The 21,421-nt window shown below is 40.4% G+C and overlaps 1 protein-coding gene across 6 annotated transcripts in view; it reads right to left on the reverse strand.

The window, feature by feature from the left end:
* LOC127496077 (uncharacterized) overlaps nt 1-21,421 on the reverse strand; it is a 485,656-nt gene that overhangs the window by 100,715 nt on the left and 363,520 nt on the right. For 3 of the 6 annotated variants that reach the window (XM_051863678.1, XM_051863677.1, XM_051863676.1), the window contains 2 exons: nt 19,680-20,120; nt 19,168-19,581 (listed from right to left, as the gene is read on the reverse strand). The exons of the other annotated variants lie outside the window; for them this stretch is intronic. In XM_051863678.1, the coding sequence (XP_051719638.1) occupies nt 19,168-19,581; nt 19,680-20,120 (855 nt within the window). The remainder of the gene's footprint in view (nt 1-19,167; nt 19,582-19,679; nt 20,121-21,421) is intronic. 6 annotated transcript variants of the gene reach the window in all.

A 21,421-nucleotide genomic window follows, 5' to 3' on the forward strand; every position in this document is an offset into this window, starting at 1 on the left:
CAAACACGCTTGCACGTATTAGTATAAAACTCGGTACACATATAGACCTCATCGGGCCTAACAACTTTCGTGCTCTAAGTTATACGCCACCCCAACAGGAAGTCGCCTATTACGGGTTGTTTGAAAAACGCATGCTCTGGAATTTGATATACTCCTCCTAGGTGATTAATCTGATCACCACCAAACTTGGTTAGCATGAAGTCAAGATATTGAGGATGTAAAATTGCCAGCGGATTTTTGATATCTCGAACGGTTTGGGCATGGCGAGGCAACGAATTTATGGCGAGAAAAGGGAATCAGGAAGTGTGTTATAACTTATGCATACATTGATTGATTTTTATTAAACTTCACCAGTGTGTTTGTTATCGGAGTCTGATCACATGGATGTGACTATTGTGAGTCAAAGTCAGGATTTTTGATATTTTAAATATTGTTGCCATGGCAACATGTCAAACTTTAATAATATTCTTAAGTGTTTTTGAGGCTCTTAACATGCATGAAACTCGACACACACATCAATATTGTCGACCAGTTGACATGGTCAAAGCCTTAGAAATGGGCGTGGTGGAGGGGCTCAGTAGCGCAGCCTTTTGACAAAAGTGAGGGGGTTAGTTTAACCTACAGTCACCAAACTCGGTAAACATATTGGTCTCATTAATCCGGACAACTTTTAATTACAGTCATTAGCTCCGACCAACAGGAAGTCAGCTATTTTGGTTTGAATGTGGATTTCTTGAAAAAACAGGCTATCAATTTTATACTACTACTCCTACAGGCTTTATACAATTTACACCAAACTTTTACAGCAAACCAAAATTTACACCAAACTTATCTCTATCTCTCTGTGTGTCTGTTTTAGAGTCTTACAGGTTTAACCCTTTCATTGCTGTGTCCTTTTGACTGCATTATAGGATAGGAAATCTCTTAGGCCTTCTCTTCTATAAATTTGTATAACAAAATAAAGGCATGGAACTAGTTCATTTGCAGTGCACTGACTATATAGTTTTATATAATTAGTTTAATAATTTTGTTAATAGTAACTCAAAAGACCTTAAGATAAATTCTTCTGGACGTATAACATTTTTAACTGATAATGATAACTTTTAGTTAGTATTATTGAATGTATATTTTAAGAGATTATCAAAGACTATTTTCTGTCACAGTATACATTTTATTCTTATTGTTTAAAATAATATTGAATCATCTCCAACTGGTTCTTAAATCTCACTTTGCCTCTCTCTCTCTCTCTCTCTCTGTGTGTGTGCACCAGCTGACTCCAGTATATGCGGCATATTCAAATGACTTTGACATATTCATTTTACATTCACCCAGTTTAAATACATATTGCCCACCATGCACAGTTGCCCTGAAGCCACCGGGGCGTCGGTGCCACCGGGCTTGGGCCCGCCACCGTCAGAAGTGGTGAAAATTTACGTCTGTTATGGATTGTGTTACGATATTCGGCATCTGTTTTGTTTGTTTTTTTGTGTGGAGTTTTTGCTCTTTAAATGTCTGTGCAGGGATTGGTTGCTGCAGACAGAACGTCATTGGCTGTGCCTGCGGCTGCTCTGTTTAAAAGGGCGGTGCTCTCGGAAGATGGCGAGCTCATTCTGGCATTGGCCTGCTGGCGTGAGGAGCTCCGGATTCCTTCTCCCGTTGGCAGATCTTGAACCACTGTTCCTGTTTTTGTTTGAAGTTATCTAATTAAGTTTCTGTTTATGTTTTAGGAGCGTAGGGGTGTCCTGCCATTTATTTTGACTTTGTTTGTGATTTGTTTATTTTAGGGAGTTAGGGAAGTTGATTGTATTTTTGTTTCTTTTGTTAGGGTATTTATTTATTTTGTTTTATAAGCTATTTTGTTTGTTGTTTTGGCCTTGGGGCACCCTGAAGTTATGGCTCCTTTTATTTAATTTTTTTTGTATTCCACCTTAATAAATCTTTTGTGGATCTTATTTTGATGTCTGTGGTGATCTGTCGGCTGGAGTCGGTTTCCCCGTTATCTATCAAACTCACGTCAGCCCCTTTTCTTAATAGAACGGGGCGCAACTTCCTGTCGTAAGGAATTGGGACGCGTTCGATGGTAACATGTTCGTCCTTTGGTATGTATAATTATTATTTCTTCGTTTTGCTGGTGTTTGCATTTGATTGGCAGTTTTTTCTTGAGTATCGGGGAGAAGGATATAGAATAATGGAATTTAGTATTGAGGCGTTTCGACAAAAGCCTTCGCATGAAGTATTAGAATTATGTCGTAAGGAGGATTTGTACTTGATTGCTGATTATTATGAAATTTCGGTAGTAAAATCAGCTCGTAAGAAAGAAGTGCGGGACGTGATACAAGCTGCATTGATTCGACAGGGTGTGCTAACAGCAGTTCAAAATGTTGAAAGTGGGGAGACAGGGGAAAGTGCAAGTGATGAAGAGCAGGTTCCGAGCAGTGATCCGGTGTTTAGTTCGTTGAGTGGGGTAGGTACGGAGGATTTGAAACTCGCTATCCAACTGAAACAACTTGATTTGGAAATTAAACGTCAAGAACATACTACCCAACTTTTACGCTTTAGACAAAGTGAGTTGGAGTCACAGGCTGGTCGCCGATTGCCCGGTGAGTCTAAAACAGAAACTGTACCTGCTATTGTTCAAGCTAGTCAGAGCTTGCAACATGTTTCTGATTCATCGTTGCCTATGCCTTCTGCAACCTCTCTGGATTTTGACATTAGTAGACAGATCAACCTCGTCCCACTGTTTCGGGAGGCCGAGGTTGATTCATATTTTGGAGCGTTTGAACGCATTGCTGCTGCTTTGAGTTGGCCGAAGGAAGTTTGGCCTCTCTTGTTGCAATGTCGCTTAACTGGAAAGGCCCAAGAAGTTAGTTCCGCTTTGTCCCTCACCGACAGTCTCGATTATGAAAAAGTGAAGGCTGTGTTAAGAGCCTATGAGCTTGTCTCCGAGGCTTATCGCCAAAAATTCCGTTTGCATGTGAAAAATGCCAATCAAAGGTTTGAGTATGCACGTGAGAAAAGCGTGCTCTTTGATAAATGGTGTCAGGCCAGCAAAACGACTAATTTTGAACAGCTTTGTGAACTGGTTTTATTTGAAGAGTTTAAGAATTCGTTACCGGATAAAATTGTGGTGTACTTGAATGAGCAAAAAGTTTTGACCCTTGCTGAGGCTGCTGTGTGTGCTGACAAATTTGTATTAACACACAAAAATGTATTCATGGCACCCGCTCGTCGAGAGTCATCAAACTTTGTGAGTTCTGAGAGAACTTCAAAATCGTTTAAACTCTTGAAATCATCAGCGCAATCTGATGTTCGTGAGTGTTTTTATTGTCACGAAGCTGGCCATTTGATTGCGGCGTGTCCCGTTTTGAAAAAGAAAAATAAGACTAAACCAAAAGGAGTTGGTTTTGTACGAACTGTTACCAAACAATCGAAGCCAGAAATTGATGCAGTTTTTGAACCTTTCATTCAGCAGGGAGTGATTTCTTTAACTGATTTGGAAAATGATCAAGTGCCTGCTACCATGTTGCGTGACACTGGTACTGCGCAGTCATTTATTTTAGGAAGTGCGTTGCCATTTTCGGAGAAAACGTATTGTGGTTTTGATGTGTTAGTCCAAGGAATTGAAATGGGAGTAGAAAAGGTTCCTTTGCATAAAATATATGTTCGATCTGAGTGGGTAACTGTGTTGATTACTCGAGCTCAATCTCAAAAATTTCCAGCCGTAATTGATCTTTCTGATAGTTTTCTTGTTAATGAAAACGTGACTGATCCTGGTACATTACAGTCAGATGTGTCTGCTAAGCATCACCAACCTGAGATGTCCGCGTCTACGCCGCTGTCCGCTAGCAGTGGTGCTGATTTTGATTGCGCTGATATTTTATTATCTGTAGATCGTACGTTATTGGCAGTCGAGCAAAAGCAAGATCAGTCGCTTGAATTCTGTCGAGAGTCTGCCGTAAATAAAAAAGAAATTGTGAGTAAGCCAATTGGTTATTACTTTGAGGATGGAGTGTTAATGCGGAAATGGACACCTTCAGTGTCGGATAATTCAGGTTGGGATACATTGTACCAAGTGGTTGTTCCCAAATGTTTTCGAGAACAAGTGTTAAGTGTGGCACATGATAACGTGGCTGGCCATTTAGGTGTGGCTAAAACTCTTTATCGTATTCTGCGTCATTTCTTTTTGCCCAAGATTAAGTCGGATGTAACAAAATACTGCAGATCATGCCATGTTTGTCAAATGGTTGGGAAGCCTAACCAGGTTATTTCTCCAGCACCTCTTAAACCGATTCCTGCTATTGGAGAACCATTCGAGCACATTATATCAGATTGTGTGGGGCCTCTACCGAAAACAAAAACGGGGCATACTTATTTGCTTACGCTTATGTGCGCAGCAACTCGTTACCCCGAAGCAATTCCACTTCGATCGTTGAGAGCTAAAGCAATTGTGAAAGTCCTAACTGCATTCTTCTCTACTTTTGGACTTCCGAGGGTCGTTCAGACAGACCAGGGAACAAATTTTATGTCCCGGTTGTTCAATCAAGTCCTGTCTCAGTTGCATGTTAAACATGTCGTTTCCAGTGCCTATCACCCTGAATCTCAGGGGGCACTGGAACGATTCCATCAAACATTGAAGACTATGTTACGTACTTATTGTGTTGATTCAGAAAAAGAGTGGGACGAAGGGTTACCATTGCTGTTGTTCACTGTGCAGGAAAGTGTTCAGGATTCTTTGGGATTTAGTCCCGCGGAGTTAGTTTTTGGGCATGCGGTGCGCGGTCCACTTAAACTGCTAAAAGAGAACTGGTTGTCTGAAGAAAAGCCCACTTGTAATCTTTTAGATTATGTTAGCTCGTTTAGAGAACGTTTGCATAAAGCTCGAGATCTTGCTCAGTCAGTTCTGTTAAACGCTCAGGTAAAGATGAAGGAGCGTTTTGATAAAAATGCAGTTGCACGTTCTTTCGTGAAGGGAGACAAAGTTTTAGTTTTATTACCACTCCCTGGCTCTGCTCTGCAAGCAAAGTTTTCTGGACCTTATGTGGTGGAGCGAAAGTTCAGTGATACTGACTATATTATCTGTACTCATGACCGACAGAGAAAAACCTGTGTGTGTCACGTCAATATGTTGAAGCGTTATGTTGCTCGGGGTGAACAAGTAGAGTCAAAGAGCTCTACTGTTCCAGTTGCTTCTATTTCTGTGGTACCACCTTCCTGTGGAAATGAAGACGGGTTAGATCTGCGGAGTATGCTAGTGTCTGGTGTCAGACTGAATAATTCTGAAATTTTGGCAGATCTTAATTCTCATTTGTCTCATTTAACAGAGAATCAACGAGCTGACATTGTGAATTTGATTCAGTCTTTTTTGGGACTGTTTTCGGATGTGCCTTCCCGGACAAGGGAAACATGCGTATCGTGTCAACCCAGTTAAACGAAAAATCATTGACTTTGAAGTGAAGTATCTAGTGGATAATGGTTTAGCTGTTCCGAGCTCAAGTGGTTGGAGCTCACCCTGTTTACTTGTTCCAAAACCGGATGGTACCCATCGATTCTGTACGGATTACCGTAAGGTAAATGCAATCACAAAGCCTGATTCATTTCCTTTACCATTAATGGAAGATTGTGTGGATAATGTGGGATCGGCTCAGTTCGTTACAAAGCTCGATCTTTTAAAGGGATATTGGCAAGTTCACTTAACTGAACGTGCAGCCGAAATCTCTGCTTTTGTCACCCCTGACAATTTTCTAAATTATACTGTGATGGCTTTCGGGCTTCGGAACGCACCAGCAACGTTCCAGCGTTTAATGAACACCATACTGGCTGATGTTAAGAACTGTAAAGCTTACTTGGATGACATCGTGGTGTATTCGTCTAGCTGGAAGGAACATTTAGAGACACTAACTACTGTTTTTACGCGTTTGCTTAATGCTTCCCTCACGTTGAACTTGGCTAAGTGTGAATTTGCCAAGGCAACTGTCATGTATTTGGGAAAACGAGTTGGACAAGGACAAGTGCGTCCTGTCGTCAAGAAAGTACAAGCAATTGTTGATTTTCCTGCACCTCAAACCAAGCGTGATCTTCGGCGGTTTTTAGGAATGGCAGGTTATTATAGAGCGTTCTGCCGAAACTTCTCTGATGTGGCTCTACCGTTAACCAATCTTCTCCGTGCCTCGCAAAAGTTCTTATGGTCTAATGACTGTCAACATGCCTTTTGAAGCTGTGAAAAGTTTGTTGTGTAGTACTCCAGTGTTATCGGCACCGGATTACTCACGTGCATTTAAACTTGACATTGATGCTAGTGCCACTGGAGCCAGAGCAGTTCTTTTGCAAGATGACATTCACGGAGTTGAGCATCCCGTAGCGTATTTCTCCAAAAAGTTTTTGAAACATCAGTTACACTATAGTGTTATCGAAAAGGAAGCTCTTGCTTTATTATTGGCGTTACAACATTTTGAAGTGTACGTGGGCTCAAGTTCTATTCCTGTGCTTGTCTTTATGGATCACAATCCACTGGTATTTTTGTCTCGAATGCGCAATGCAAATCAGCGAATTATGCGATGGTCCTTGTTTATTCAAGATTTCAATCTTGAGATTCGTTATAAAAAGGGCAAGGACAATGTATTAGCAGATGCCTTATCTCGTTCTTTTAGTTTTGTTTAAAATCAATTTGTATTGATTTTTCTTTGTGTGTGGGGGTGTTACGATATTCAGCATCTGTTTTGTTTGTTTTTTGTGTGGAGTTTTTGCTCTTTAAATGTCTGTGCAGGGATTGGTTGCTGCAGACAGAACGTCATTGGCTGTGCCTGCGGCTGCTCCATTTAAAAGGGCGGTGCTCTCGGAAGATGGCGAGCTCATTCTGGCGTTGGCCTGCTGGCGTGAGGAGCTCCGGATTCCTTCTCCCGTCGGCAGATCTTGAACCACTGTTCCTGTTTTTGTTTGAAGTTATCTAATTATGTTTCCGTTTATGTTTTAGGAGCGTAGGGGTGTCCTGCCATTTATTTTGACTTTGTTTGCGATTTGTTTATTTTAGGGAGTTAGGGAAGTTGATTGTATTTTTGTTTCTTTTGTTAGGGTATTTATTTATTTTGTTTTATAAGCTATTTTGTTTGTTGTTTTGGCCTGGGGCACCCTGAAGTTATGGCTCCTTTTATTTAATTTTTTTTTGCATTCCACCTTAATAAATCTTTTGTGGATCTTATTTTGATGTCTGTGGTGATCTGTCGGCTGGAGTCGGTTTCCCCGTTATCCATCAAACTCACGTCAGCCCCTTTTCTTAATAGAACGGGGCGTAACAATTGCAGAAATAGGCGTGGCAAAATAGCTCGATAGCGCCACCTAACGAAGTGCCCCTCACGCTACATTTCACGTAGATTTTGAAATTCGGTACACACATTTAACAGCCTAATACCTACAAAAAAGTCTCTTGGAGCAAAATCTGAAACCGAACAGGAAGTCAGATATTTTGAATTAACTTGCCATTTTTTGCCATTTCCAGACATTGTACTTTAACGAACTCCACCTAGAGATTTGATCAGATCAATGTTATAGTTGGTCAGTCTAATCTAAAGGCCTTTGCGATGTTAATTTGCGAAGATCTAGAGTTTTCACTGAAGGACGTCTCCGTGGTGGCCTGACAAAGTTCGATGTTTCGCCATGAAACACAAAGTTGTTGCAACTCTGATATGCAATGTCCAATCTGCACCAAACTTCACATGTTTTATTAGTGTCCTGGCCTGAACACATCTACATGGCAATATTCAATTACAGTCATAGCGCCACCTGTGGGTAACAGAAAATAACTTGTTTCACACTGTGATTAACTCCTCATAGAGATTAAACCAGATAAACACCATATGTTGTCAGTCTAATCTTAAGGCCTTAGTGATGTTAAATTGCGATCTCGACTTTTCGTTGAAGGGCGTGTCCATGGCGGCCTGACAAAGTCTGATGTTTTGCCATGGAAGAGGAAGCTGTTGTAACTCTGTTAAACAATGTCCAATCTGCCCCAAACTTCACATGTGTGATGAGAGTCCTGGCCTGAAGACATCTATATGCCAATATTCAGTGAGTCATAGCGTCACCTGCTGGAAACAGGAAATGGCATGCTTTTCACTGTAACTCACTCCCAGAAACACATTTGTATATGCCACAAAGTACCAAACATGCTAGAAACACGTTAAATCATACAACACTTGGCTAAGTGCTAATGTATGTGACTGATGCCATGAAACAGGAAATTGTTGTAACTCAGGCATACAATGTCCAATCTGCTCCAAACTTCACATGTTTGATAGTAGTCCTGGTCTGAAGACATCTACATGCCAATATTTAGTTATAGTCAAAGCGCCACCTGCTGGCAGCAGGAAGTGTGGTGCATCAAAATGACTTTGCCATATTTATCCTCTATTTATCCGCTTAAATGAATATTGCCCACTAATCACAGTTTTCCTAAGGCCACCGGGTGGTGGTGAGCCCGGGTGCGAGGGCCCTTTCATCGCTGCTTGCAGCTTTAATTATTATTATTATTCTTCTCCAAAGTGAATCACTTTTTGGAGGGCCTAAACGTGCTCGAAAACTCATGAAACTTTGCACACGCGTCAGAAGTGGTGAAAATTTACGCCTGTCATGGGTCGCAGAATTAGGCGTGGCAAAATGGCTCGATAGCACCACCTAAGGAAGTGCCCCTCGTGCTACATTTCACGTAGATTTTGAAATTCGGTAAACACATTTAACAGCCCAATACAGACAAAAATGTCTCTTGGAGAAAAATCTGAAACCGAACAGGAAGTCAGATATTTTGAATTAACTTGCCATTTTTTGCCATTTCCAGGCGTTGTACTTTAACGAACTCCTCCTAGAGCTTTAATCAGATTAACATCATATGTTGTCAGTCTAATCTTAAGACCTTAGTGATGATAAATATCAAAGATCTTGAGTTTTCGTTGGAGGGTGTGTCCGTGGCAGCCTGACAAAGTCTGATGTTTCGCCATGAAAGAGGAAGCTGTTGTAACTCAGGCATACTATGTCTGATGTGCCTCAAACTTCACATGTGTGATAAGAACCCTGGCCTAAAGACATCTATATGACAATATTCAGTTAGTCGTAGCGCCACCTGCTGGCAACAGGAAATGGCATGCTTCACGCTGTAATTCAATCCCAGGAACTCATTTCAATATGCCACGAAGTACCAAACATGCTAGAAACACGTTAAATCATGCAACACTTAGCTAAGTGCTAATGTATGCGATTAATGCCACGAAACAGGAAGTTGTTGTAACTCAGGAATACGATGTCAGATCTGCTCCAAACTTCACGTTTGATAATAGTCCTGGCCTGATGACATCTACATTGCAATATTCAGTTATGGTCAAAGTGCCACCTGTTGACAGTAGGAAGTTTTACATAATTCTCCTGTATTTACTCGCTTACATGCATGTTGCCCACTTTTCACTGTTTTCCTAAGGCCAATGGGTGGTGGTGAGCCCAGGTGCGAGGGCCCTTTCATTGCTGCTTGCAGCTTTAATTATTAGGGCCCGAGCACCGATGGTGTGAGGACCCTATTGAAATTGCTCGGCCAATTATTCTTCTTCTCCGAAATGAATCACAGTTTTGAGGGCCTAAACATGCTCGAAAACTCATGAAACTTTGCACACATGTCAGAAGTGGTGAAATTTTAGGTGTTGTGAACAACAGTTAAGATGGCATTCCAGGGACCAGTTTATGACAGGGCCCCTCTCTAACTGCTGGTGTGTAAGAAGATGTGCCACACTGTGATTGGATCTTTGGTGAATGAACATGAACAAATGTTCAGCAACATCAGATAAGATGTTAGGACAACTACCAGACACCTCTTCCAGAGCAGGAAGGGGAACCTTCTGCACCCACCAAAACCAAGGAGAGGACTTCTCATTGGACGACACATTGACTCTAACCACCAAACTCATTCCTAAGATTTAGGCAAGGACTGCCATAAAAATTCCTTCAGGACCCCCTGGATGGAGCAGCAGTGACTGAAATAAAGAGAGGCCACAAAGATCTATCTAAATCCATTCATACCTATGTTTGGAGGCCTTAATTTGATCGAAACTGCATCACATCCACTCCATCTTCATGCAAAGCACAGTTTATGTTAATGGTTACTGACTGTTAAAACAACAGGTCATGGGACAGTCCTGTTAACAGATAAATAAATGCATGGATGATGATTTAACCATTTCATATTGTGTTTAGTGTCTATCTGTTCCCTACGATGCCTTTAATAATTTGAAAGAGGTTTGTTAAAGAAATAATGCATGGGTAAAATGTTAAAGACACTATTTTAACACTGTACTTTATGCTATGCAAATGAGTTCCACACTAGGGTGGGCAACACCGGGGTTGCTTCAGATAACAGTGGCCAATCACACTCCAGGATCGGCAAGGCGCCACATTTCAATCTCCTCCTCATTAGAAAGGGATAAATATGTCCCCCCAGGTAGACACACCCTTGTTCTGCATTTCCAGCTCGACGGGGAAGGAGACATTAACAGACACCCCACGTCCTGAGTTTCTGACCTGACTACAGGACGGTTAAGGTGAAGCTTTCGCGAGCAAAACTTTTTTCATTGCTTTCAGCTGCACTCTAGCTGCAAAAAGGGCCCCAGCATTGAGGGACTTCATCTGACCCTTACGGCTCCTACAGCAGTGCAGCCCAGTCCGTAAAGGACCTCTGCATTGGCAGACATTGCCTGTACCACACGGCCCCTCAGCGACGCAGCCAGCCTGCAAAGGAACTTGTGAAGATTCATCTGACCCAGCTGCCCAGTCCATCCTAAAGGACCCTCTTGGCGCAACCGAAGTTCAGCATCCTCCAGCCCAGCATGGCACGACTACTGGATCGCAACTCCGCGCTCTCCCACTGCATGCAGCCTGCATCATCACTGGAAGACGTCTCTGCTACCGGATTGATCACCCGACTGTGTGGAACGTAAATATAATCTTACCAAACCTCTTTCTAGAGACCTTGGCATTAGTTTATACTTGCAAAACATACAAAACATATGTTTTTCTAACCTGTTTAGATAAGTTACTTGAGGTCAGATTGTTACAAATAATAGGGATATTATTTGTTGAATGATAAATAAGCAATTATTTATCACCATTTTACCAGAGCCATTAGGTGGCTTCCATAAGAAGCATTCCCATACAGTTCTCTTCCATTCTACATTCAGTTCAACAGCATTGCATTTATCCATTCTGTGTTCACTTCATTTATTTGTTTCTTTGATTTAATTCAGTATTTTCCTTTGATTATTATTTTACTGACTTTTAGAAGTGCATATTCATTATTTCATTATTAATCGTTGTGGTAGTTACTCTTGCATGTCTATTGTTAATAAATTTCATTGATTTTATTATAACTGTGTCTTCCTTGTGTTGATGATCAAAGACTCTACTAGTTGGTCAGACTCTCGCAAATCCTTCAGATAAATCAGTTGACCGACTCCCTCTAGTTTATGTTAATTCTGAATTATTGAACAGCTCTTTTGGAGTGTTCTTAAATTGTTAAGATAGTATTCTTAACTGGTGCCCCGTATTACAAAAGGGGGAGGGGTCATCTGATACACTCATAACCACACCTTAAGTGACACGTGATCAAAAATCACTACGTCACCGGTGAATGGAGTAAAAATCACTACATACGTCTGATATGGGTTCCAGAATTAGGTGTGGCAAAATGGCTCGATAGCGCCACCTACAAAATTTCAATTTAGCGCCCTTCGTGCTACATTTCACGCACAGGTATGAAATTCGGTAGACAGATTTAACAGCCCAATACCTACAAAAAAGCCCCTTGGTGCAAAATCTGTAAACCCAAGAGGAAGTGAGATATTTTGAATTTTCTCTGCAAAATTTTGGCAGGTTTTTGCCATTTCCAGACTTTGCACTTTAACGAACTACTCCTAGAGCTTTAATCAGATTAACATCATATTTGGTCAGTCTAATCTAAAGGCCTTTGTGATGTTAAATTGCGAAGATCTAGAGTTTTTGCTGAAGGGCATGTCCGTGGCAGCCTGACAAAGTTCGATGTTTCACCATTAAACAGAAAGCTGTTGTAATTCAGACATACAATGTCCAATCTGCTCCAAACTTCACATGTTTTATTAGAGTCCTGGCCTGAAGACATCTACATGACAATATTCAGTTACAGTCATAGTGCCACCTGCCGGCAACAGGACATGACATGTTTTACACTGTGATTAACTCCTCATAGAGATTCAAACAGAAGCACATCATATGTTGTCAGTCTAATCTTAAGACCATAGCGATGATAAATATCAAAGATCTTGAGTTTTTGCTGAACGGCGTGTCTGTGGCGGCCTGACAAAGTCTGATGTTTCGCCATGAAAGAGGAAGCTGTTGTGACTCAGGAAGTGTGGCACCTTGAAATGACTTGGCCATAATTCTCCTGTATTCACTCGCTTACATGCATGTCACCCACTGTTCACTGTTTTCCTGATGCTAACGGGTGGCTGTGAGCCCAGGTGCGAGGGCCCTTTCATCGCTGCTTGCAGCTTTAATTAGGGCCCGAGCACCAAAGTGCGAGGACCCTATTGGATTTCCTCCGTTTATTATTATTATTATTATTATTCTTTTCCAAACATAATCGCATTTTTGAGGGCCTAAACATGCTCGAAAACTCACGAAACTTTGCACACGCGTCAGGACTGGCGAAAATTGACATCTGATATAGGTTTCAGAAATGGGTGGGGCAAAATGGCTCGATAGCGCCACCTATAAAAATTCAACGGTGTGCGCCTCGGGCTACGTTCGACGTACATGTACGAAATTCGGTACGTACGTGTACAGTCCCAGTCTCTTGGAGCTAAGTCCTAAACACAACAGGAAGTCAGCTATTTTGAATTTCCTGTGCGATTTTTTTGCAGTTTTTGCCATTTTCAGGCCTCGTACTTTAACGAACTCCTCCTACAATTTTAATCCGATCATCTTCAAATTTGGTTTGTGTAATCATAAGGCTTGTGCTTGTGAAGATCTTGAGTTTTTGTAAAAGGGCATGTCCCTGGCGGCCTGACAAAGTTTGGTGTTTCGCCATGAAACAGGAAGTTGCTGTAACTAAGGCAAACAATGTCCGATCTGCCCCAAAATTCACACACTTGATAAAAGTCCTGTCCTGAACACATGTCCATGCCCATATTCAGTTATAGTCATAGCGCCACCTGCTGTCAACAGGAAGTGACATGTTTAACGCTGTTATGGTCTCCTGAAAGCATATTAAAATGTGCCAGCAAGTTCTAAACAGGCTAGTAACATGCTATAAAAAATGTTAGCAAAACACTTAGCTAAGTGCTAAAGCATGCTATTAATACAGTGTAAGAGGAAGTTGCTTTAACTCAGGCATGCAATGTCCAATCTACCCCAAACTTCACACATTTGATAAGAGTCCTTCCCTGAAGACATCTACATGACAATATTCAGTTATAGTTATAGCGCCACCTACTGGCAACAGGAAGTGACGTTTTTAACAATATGATGCACTATTAGCAACATACTTAAATATGCAATTGACTACTAAACATTCTAAATCATGCTAGCAACACCTAGCTGACTGCTAAAGCATGTTATTATCGCCATGAAACAGGAAGTTATTGTAACTCAAGCATACAGTGTCTTATCTGCCCCAAATACATCTACATGGCAATTTTTACTTACAGTCAAAGCACCACCTGTTGGCAGCAGGAAGTGTGGCACTTTGAAATGACTTGGCTATAATTCTCCTGTATTTAGTCACTTAACAGGCATGTCGCCCACTATTCACTCTTTTCCTAAGGCTAACGGGTGGCGGTTAGCCCGGGTGCGAGGGCCCTATTGAATTTACTCTGTTTCTTCTTCATCTTCTTCTTCTTCTTCTTCTTCTTCTTATTATTATTATTATTAGGGCCCGAGCACCAAAGTGCGAGGACCCTATTGGATTTCCTCCGTTTATTAGGGCCCGAGCACCAAAGTGCGAGGACCCTATTGGATTTCCTCTGTTTATTATTATACTCTTGATCCCCTAAGGATTATTATTATTATTATTAGGGCCCGAGCACCGATGGTGTGAGGACCCTATTGGAATTGCTCCATTTATTATTCTTCTTCTCCCAAATGAATCGCTTTTTTGAGGGCCTAAACATGCTCGAAAACTCATGAAACTTTGCACACACATCAGAAGTGGTGAAAATTTACGTCTGTTATGGATCTCAGAATTAGGTGTGGCAAAATGGCTCGATAGCGCCACCTACAAAATTTCAACAGAGTGCCCCTCACGCTACGTTTCACGTACAGGTATGAAATTTGGTACACACATGTAACATCCCAATACCTACAAAAAAGTCTCCTGGTACAAAACCTGAAAACCCAAGAGGAAGTGAGATATTTTGAATTTTCTCTGCAAAATTTTGGCAGGTTTTTGCCATATCCAGACGTTGTACTTTAACAAACTCCTCCTAGAGCTTTAATCAGATCAACATCATATTTGGTCAGTCTAATCTAAAGGCCTTTGCGACGTTAAATTGCGAAGATCTAGAGTTTTCCCTGAAGGGCGTGTCCGTGGTGGCCTGACAAAGTTTGATGTTTCGCCATGAAACAGGAAGTTCTTGTAAATTGGGTATACAATGTTGGATCTGCCCCAAACTTCACATGTTTTATTAGAGTCCTAGCCTGAAGACATCTACATGCCACTATTCAGTGACAGTCATAGCGCCACCTGCGGGCAACAGGAAATGACATGTTTTACACTGTGATTAACTCCTCGTAGACATTTAACCAGAACCACATCATATATGGGGAGTCTAATCTTAAGGCCTTAGCGATGTTAATTTGCAAAGATCTTGAGTTTTCGTTGAAGGGCGTGTCCGTGGTGGCCTGACAAAGTCTGATGTTTTGCCATGGAGGAAGCTGTTGTAACTCAAGCATACAGTGACTGATCTGCCCCAAACTTCACATGTGTGATGAAAGTCCTGGCCTGAAGACATCTATATGCCATTTTTCACTTAGTCATAGCGCCACCTGCTGGCAACAGGAAATGGCATGCTTCACACTGTAATTCAATCCCACGAACACATTTCAATATGCCACAAAGTACCAAACATATTAGAAACACGTTAAATCATGCAACACTCTGCTAAGTGCTAATGTATGCAATTAACGCCATGAAACAGGAAGTTGTTGTAACTCAGGCATACAATGTCCGATCTGCTCCAAACTTCACATGTTTGATAATAGTCCTGGCCTGAAGTCATCTACATGGCAATATTCAGTTACGGAAGTGTGCCACTTTGAAATGACTTTGCATAATTATCTTGTATTTTCTCGCCACTGTTCACTGTTTTCCTAAAGCCAACGGGTGGCGGTGAGCCCGGGTGTGAGGGCCCTTTCTTCGCTGCTTGCAGCTTTAATTATTATTGTCTTTACTGTCTCTATTAGTGCTGCATTGGTTCAGTCTTCCATGTATTCTGTAGCTTTGTCAAGGCATTTCACAAAAGGCTGACATGTAAATGGATGTGCAATACACATCTCATTAAATGATAAGTGTTGCTTTTATTTTTTTGGATTGTGTATTTTTTTTAAATTTTGGACTGATTCCCCCAACCTCCCACACCAAACTCATTCTGCACAAATCACATGAATTACACATTTTGGCTGTTATCCAGCGCTTCAGATCAAACACACTTCTGATTCCAGTTCAAAAAGTGCCGCAATCACCCTGAATTCACCATATACAATAATGTATCTATCAGTTTGTCATTTGGTCACTGGATAAGTGGAACAACAGGTGTAATGTCATATTATCAATTTAGATTTTCAAATCTGTTAAAGGATTGTTAGGCTGCATAAATTAGGTCAGCCGGAACCGGGAACACTTCCTATAACAGCAGATGTACTCGTTACATCGGAAGTAGAATGGCATCTATGCTAATATTAGTCTCTCTGTTTATCCCAAGGTTTACCGTAGTCATCCGGATCCGGACCATATCCAGATCAGATGGAGGACTTGTGCCTAGACACGACGACAATGCCAGCCCTGAAGTGTCAGCAGAGATTGTGTCAACTAGATCATCCACTGTGAAGGCCTCACCGACACGACAGCCAGTGGCTCAGATCCTCAACAAACCACCCCATACCGGCGTGATGAATACGATCTTCAACTAGATGGAACTGGACCAAATATTTTAACTGTTGCAATCCCAATCGGACTTATGACCTGTAACGCTGCCTGAATCATAATCATGCACTGTTCGCTGTTGGCCAGAGAACTGGCCCCCCGACTGAGCCTGGTTTCTCCCAAGGTTTTTTTTTTTTTCTCAATTTTTATCAACTGTTTGTCATCTGATCTCACCTGATGGAGTTTAGATTCCTTGCCGCTGTCGCCTTTGGCTTGCTTAGTTGGGGACACTTGATATTCAAGAATGTTTTTGACGTGCATGCATTGACACCATTGTATGCGAACAGAACTGAGCTGGACAATGACATCACTGTTTTCTCCAGTGCTGATATATCGATAAATGAACTAATTATTCATTTTTACAACCGAATTAATCAATACTGATTTTACTTAAGCTGGACAATGATGCCATTTTCTTTAAGAGCTGCTGTGCAGCCAAAATGATTTACCAGTTATCACTGTAAAGCTGCTTTGACACAAACTGCATTGTAAAAAGCACTATATAAATAAAGGTGACTTGACTTGATTTAATGGTTTGTTTCTAGAATCATCTTTGCGATGACAAATTCAATTCCATTCATCAACATAGCGGCATTTGCACTCGGTTTATCAATCATTTCAATACTTATATTGTGATTTTAACATTAGAAATGAATTTATATGCTATAATATGCATACTGTCCTGCAGTCAGAGTTGAAAATCAACAGCCGAATATCAGCACAATTGCAAATTTGAATAATTTCATACTGCAGTTCAATAAACAAAAAATTATTATTAAATGACAGTTCAGACTCAACATTGTCAATATTGGTGTTTTCACACGGGTGTTTCGTTTCTGAATAAATCTGTATTTTTGTCCGATTCGGGCGACCGATCCAATGATTTAACAAGCCATTTATAAAAACAGTTCCTTGCTTCATTCCTGAATGAATTAGCTGTTTTTTAACGAATCGTTTGAATGAATGATTCAGTGACTAAATCATTAAGACTTGCCACCACCTACTGGTGGTTTTAGTTAATAGAGTCAATAGTTATTCAGAAGAAAATATAGTCTAGTGGTTTTCATTTACATCTATGTACAGGCACGGATTAACGCACAGGCTTGCCTAGGCTGCAGCCTAGGGGCCCCATGTGTGCAGGGGCCCAGGATTGGCCAGACTATTTTTTTTTATTATTATTATTTTAAATTTACTTCAGCGTGAACAAAAACGCCCTCATTGGCCCATAAGAAACATTAAAAAATAATAATAAGCAGGTGATTGGATAGATTGGACAGATTTGACCCAAATGTCACATCTGTCCAATCAGCTGCTGGTCAAATCATGTCAATCATTTTCATTTACATCACTGCTATTGCTAGACGGCATAGTGGCAAAATGTCAGAAAGAAAGTATGATAGTGGAGCACAAAAACGTAAAATACAAAGGTTAAAAGAACAACGTGACCAAGATATACTGAAAAAAAAAATCCCTAAATTGACTGGATACATCAAGACAGGAAGTGGCAAAGTCACGCAGTCCATGAGGGAGAGATCATTGACGGCAGAAAATCCAAACATTCGCCTATCATTCATCGACCTCAAATATGGCTTCTCACTTGAAACATGTAAGTAGTAGCAACTTTACAAGTCGCTCTAATGCTTGCCATAAGCCTAGTCCTAGATAAATGTGCGCTATTATTAGGCACATCAATGCTTTTGTGAAGAGCACGCTTACTGCATGACATGGAGGTGCCGGTGCGATCACTTGCGTTGAACTTAAAATACTCCGTCATTTTGGTCATACAGATAAGAGTAATACAAACAGTAAAGGGTCCACTTTTATTTCTGTAAACTCACAATAACAGCAAAACGTTGTGCTTTTGTAAAATAATGAAAACAATCAGGATGGCTTTCAGTCTTCTTGGTCAGTGAACTTGAGCATGTAACGAACATGAACCGAAACTCATCGTAGCCTATACTTCCCTCACAGACACGAGAAACATATATATAGAAAGCTTGATTGTCTATTTTTAAATGAAGCAATTCAAATGGAAAATAAATATTCTCAGAATGTGTAATCCGTATGAAACAGGCGCGTCCACTGCGGAGATGACGAGTCAGCATCGTCGACTTAATCTCTGCATCCGAAAACAGAAAACATTATCAATAAATTATTAAAATGTTTAGACAGTCTTCTTGCTGTTTTTCACGGCACTCATAATCATCATAATCATGACGTTTGTCTGTGCGCTGCGGCAAGCTTTATGCATGCGCTTTATGAGTGCTGATTAGACTATGTATTATAGGCAATTAAAGGCTCATTATTATGATATATTCCGTTTTAAATTTCTCATTTTATCTATGTGATGTGGTGGTAACTTTCTTACTGTGGTGGTCCACCACTTGAAGGAATGTAAAGGAAACACTGTAGTATTGGTGGTCTCAATGTGTGTGTATGCCAGTTCACCTTACTTTTTGCATGTGGACTATGGCACTAAATACATTTTTCCAGTAAAGCATGATGATTAAGGGAGGCCTCAAACAAAGAGCAGCCTAGGGGTCCCTGACCACCTTAATCCGCCCCTGTCTATGTATTTATGAAAATTTGGTCCATTTTGTTAATATGAATTATAAATGAACACAATACTGCAAGCTATCATGATACTACTTGGTATTGTGATACTTCAGCTGGTATAGTATCATAAGATACATTTATGGTATCGTGACAACCCTAGTACCTTCCTAAAATAATCATGGAACTTAATGACCAAATATAAAAATATCTAGGCAATTTTTTTGTCTTTGTAAGATGCATTCAAAATTCATTTGGGTTCATAAATGTGAGTGGGCACTTGCTCCCTCAATCTGAATAGACATGATGCTGCTGACCATAATAATGCCACACCAGTTATAAAGAGCCAGAGACACCAATTAGACTGTTCGTAACAAATAGAAATAGCTGATTTGTGTCAGAGAGAACCTCACCTCAGCTGTGAGATGTAGGGCAGACACTGAAGGAATCCCTTTATATCATCCTCTTCATCTGACCAGCGTTTCAGCTCTACTGGTTTCTTCTTTGTTTGGAGTTTCAGCACTTCTAGGAGGATGGAGCTCTTTCCTTCTGAAATGTCTATGTACCAGACTGCAGGAGCTGACTGATAAATTTGCTGTAACGCTGGAAGGACACTCCTGCCTGTTTGAGTCTCATATACAATCATAACTGAGTAAATGTCCAGCAAGAAATCAGACTTCTCATAATTCACATATGAGAGTAGTGCCTCCATTGTTTTCCCTGTGGTTTCCTTTAGGTAAAGAGCAGCTTGCATGCAGTGATTCAGTACAAACAGTCTCTTTCTATTCTCCCAGTCTTCAAAATTTTCCTTCTCTGGTGGACTAAATCTACACAAACATATTTTGCAACAATTTCACAGTTTGGACCTAACATCAGTTAACAATAAATAATGAAAACATAGAACAGCCAAAGATAAAATGCTAACCTCAGTTTTGAGATGTAGGGCAGACACTGGAGGAATCCCCTCACTTCACTCTCTTCATCTGTCCAGTCTATCAGCTCTACTGGTTTCTTCTCTGTTTGGAGTTTCAGCACTTCTAGGAGGATGGAGCTCTTTCTCTCTGAGAGGTTTATGATCCAGAATGCAGGAGCTGAATGATAAATTGACTGTAATGCTGGAAGGACACTCCTGCCTGTTTGAGTCTCATAGTCCTTCACATGTGAACAGAGATCCAGCAGGAAATCACATTGGCCAATATGATAATTCAGATTTTCAATACAGGGGAAAGATGTGTAGCTGCACACAGATGTTAACAGTTTGGTGAATTCCTTCCCAGCAGATTGTGATGCTGCAACACTCAAATTCAGCAAAAACTGAAAGGCTGATTTCTTCTCCTTTTCAAAATATATAACATCTTTATAAAAGCTGAGGAAATAGAGAGATGAAAAAAAAAAAATTAATGTTGAATGAAACTGACAAGTCATTTTTACAATTGAGTAAGGTCATGCACTGTTCAAGCTTTGGGTATAATTTAAACCATTTTCATTTTGAATTTACCACCAGAATTATAGGTGCAAATTTTTACACTTCCAAGTCTTGCTCCTACAGAAATCAATAGCAATTAATTATATTCGCTCGCATGAGAAAAACTACAACCATATTATTTGCATTTAAAAAAACTTTGTTCTACATAAGGGTGGTCCTCCATCATGGTGGCTGCCATGTTGAGAAAACCTGACCAGTCAAAAAAATTTAACTCACTACTACCTAAATCTATTGGTTGTAGAATAAATGCAATTTTTTTTTTTTTTTTTATAACAGCATGGTTATCCAAACACTTTTGTGTGATGCTGCACTGGCACCAGTAGTTGTCAATATAAAGTGTTCTTGTAGCCCAAACATTAGAGCATGGTTCTAGCAACACCATGCAGTTTCATGGGTTTGATACCCATGCAATGAAAGAACTGATATAATGCACACTTGGAAAGCAATGTATCTTGCTTTGAATAAAAACATCTGCCAACTGCATAAATGTAAATGTAAGTAATATCAGTTGGTACATTTACATTATTCATTTATCAGATGCTTTAATCCAAGGCGACTCACAAATGAGGAATACAAGACATTCACCTTAAGGAGGCAAAGTACTAGCAATACAAAGATTCAAATATTGTCCAGAATAGTACAAGCTAGAAAAAAGTCACATAAAATAAATAGTGAAAGAACTATACAAGTCAGCAGGAGTGCTAATGGAGGAGATGAGTTTTCAGTTGTTGCTTGAAAATTGTCAGGGATTTGACTGTTCGGATAGGGTTAAGGGAGATCATTCCACCAGCAAGGAACAGTGAAAGAAAATGTTATCTGTGATGGTACCACAAGGTGTCGCTCACTTATCAACCACAGGTGTCAAACTATATATTAAAACATAAACATAAGCGATACATTAATAATGTTTCATGGTATGTGGACAGCATCATGGGCAGTGCTCCAACATGTAGCACTAGAGCTGCAAGATTCTGCAAAAACTGAAAATCACAATAAAAATAAAAAAAGTGATCACTATTCTCCCACGATTCAGAAAAAAAACTGACAACAAAATAACATGCAATTTATTAGAGCAGTGGTTCCCAACCACATTCCTGGAGGCCCCCTAACACCACACATTTTGCATCTCTCCTTTATCCTTTCAGGTCTTGGAATATCTACTAACGAGCTGATGATCTGAA

This window comes from Ctenopharyngodon idella, chromosome 15 (genome assembly GCF_019924925.1).
Source record: "Ctenopharyngodon idella isolate HZGC_01 chromosome 15, HZGC01, whole genome shotgun sequence".
Lineage (NCBI taxonomy): Eukaryota > Metazoa > Chordata > Actinopteri > Cypriniformes > Xenocyprididae > Ctenopharyngodon > Ctenopharyngodon idella.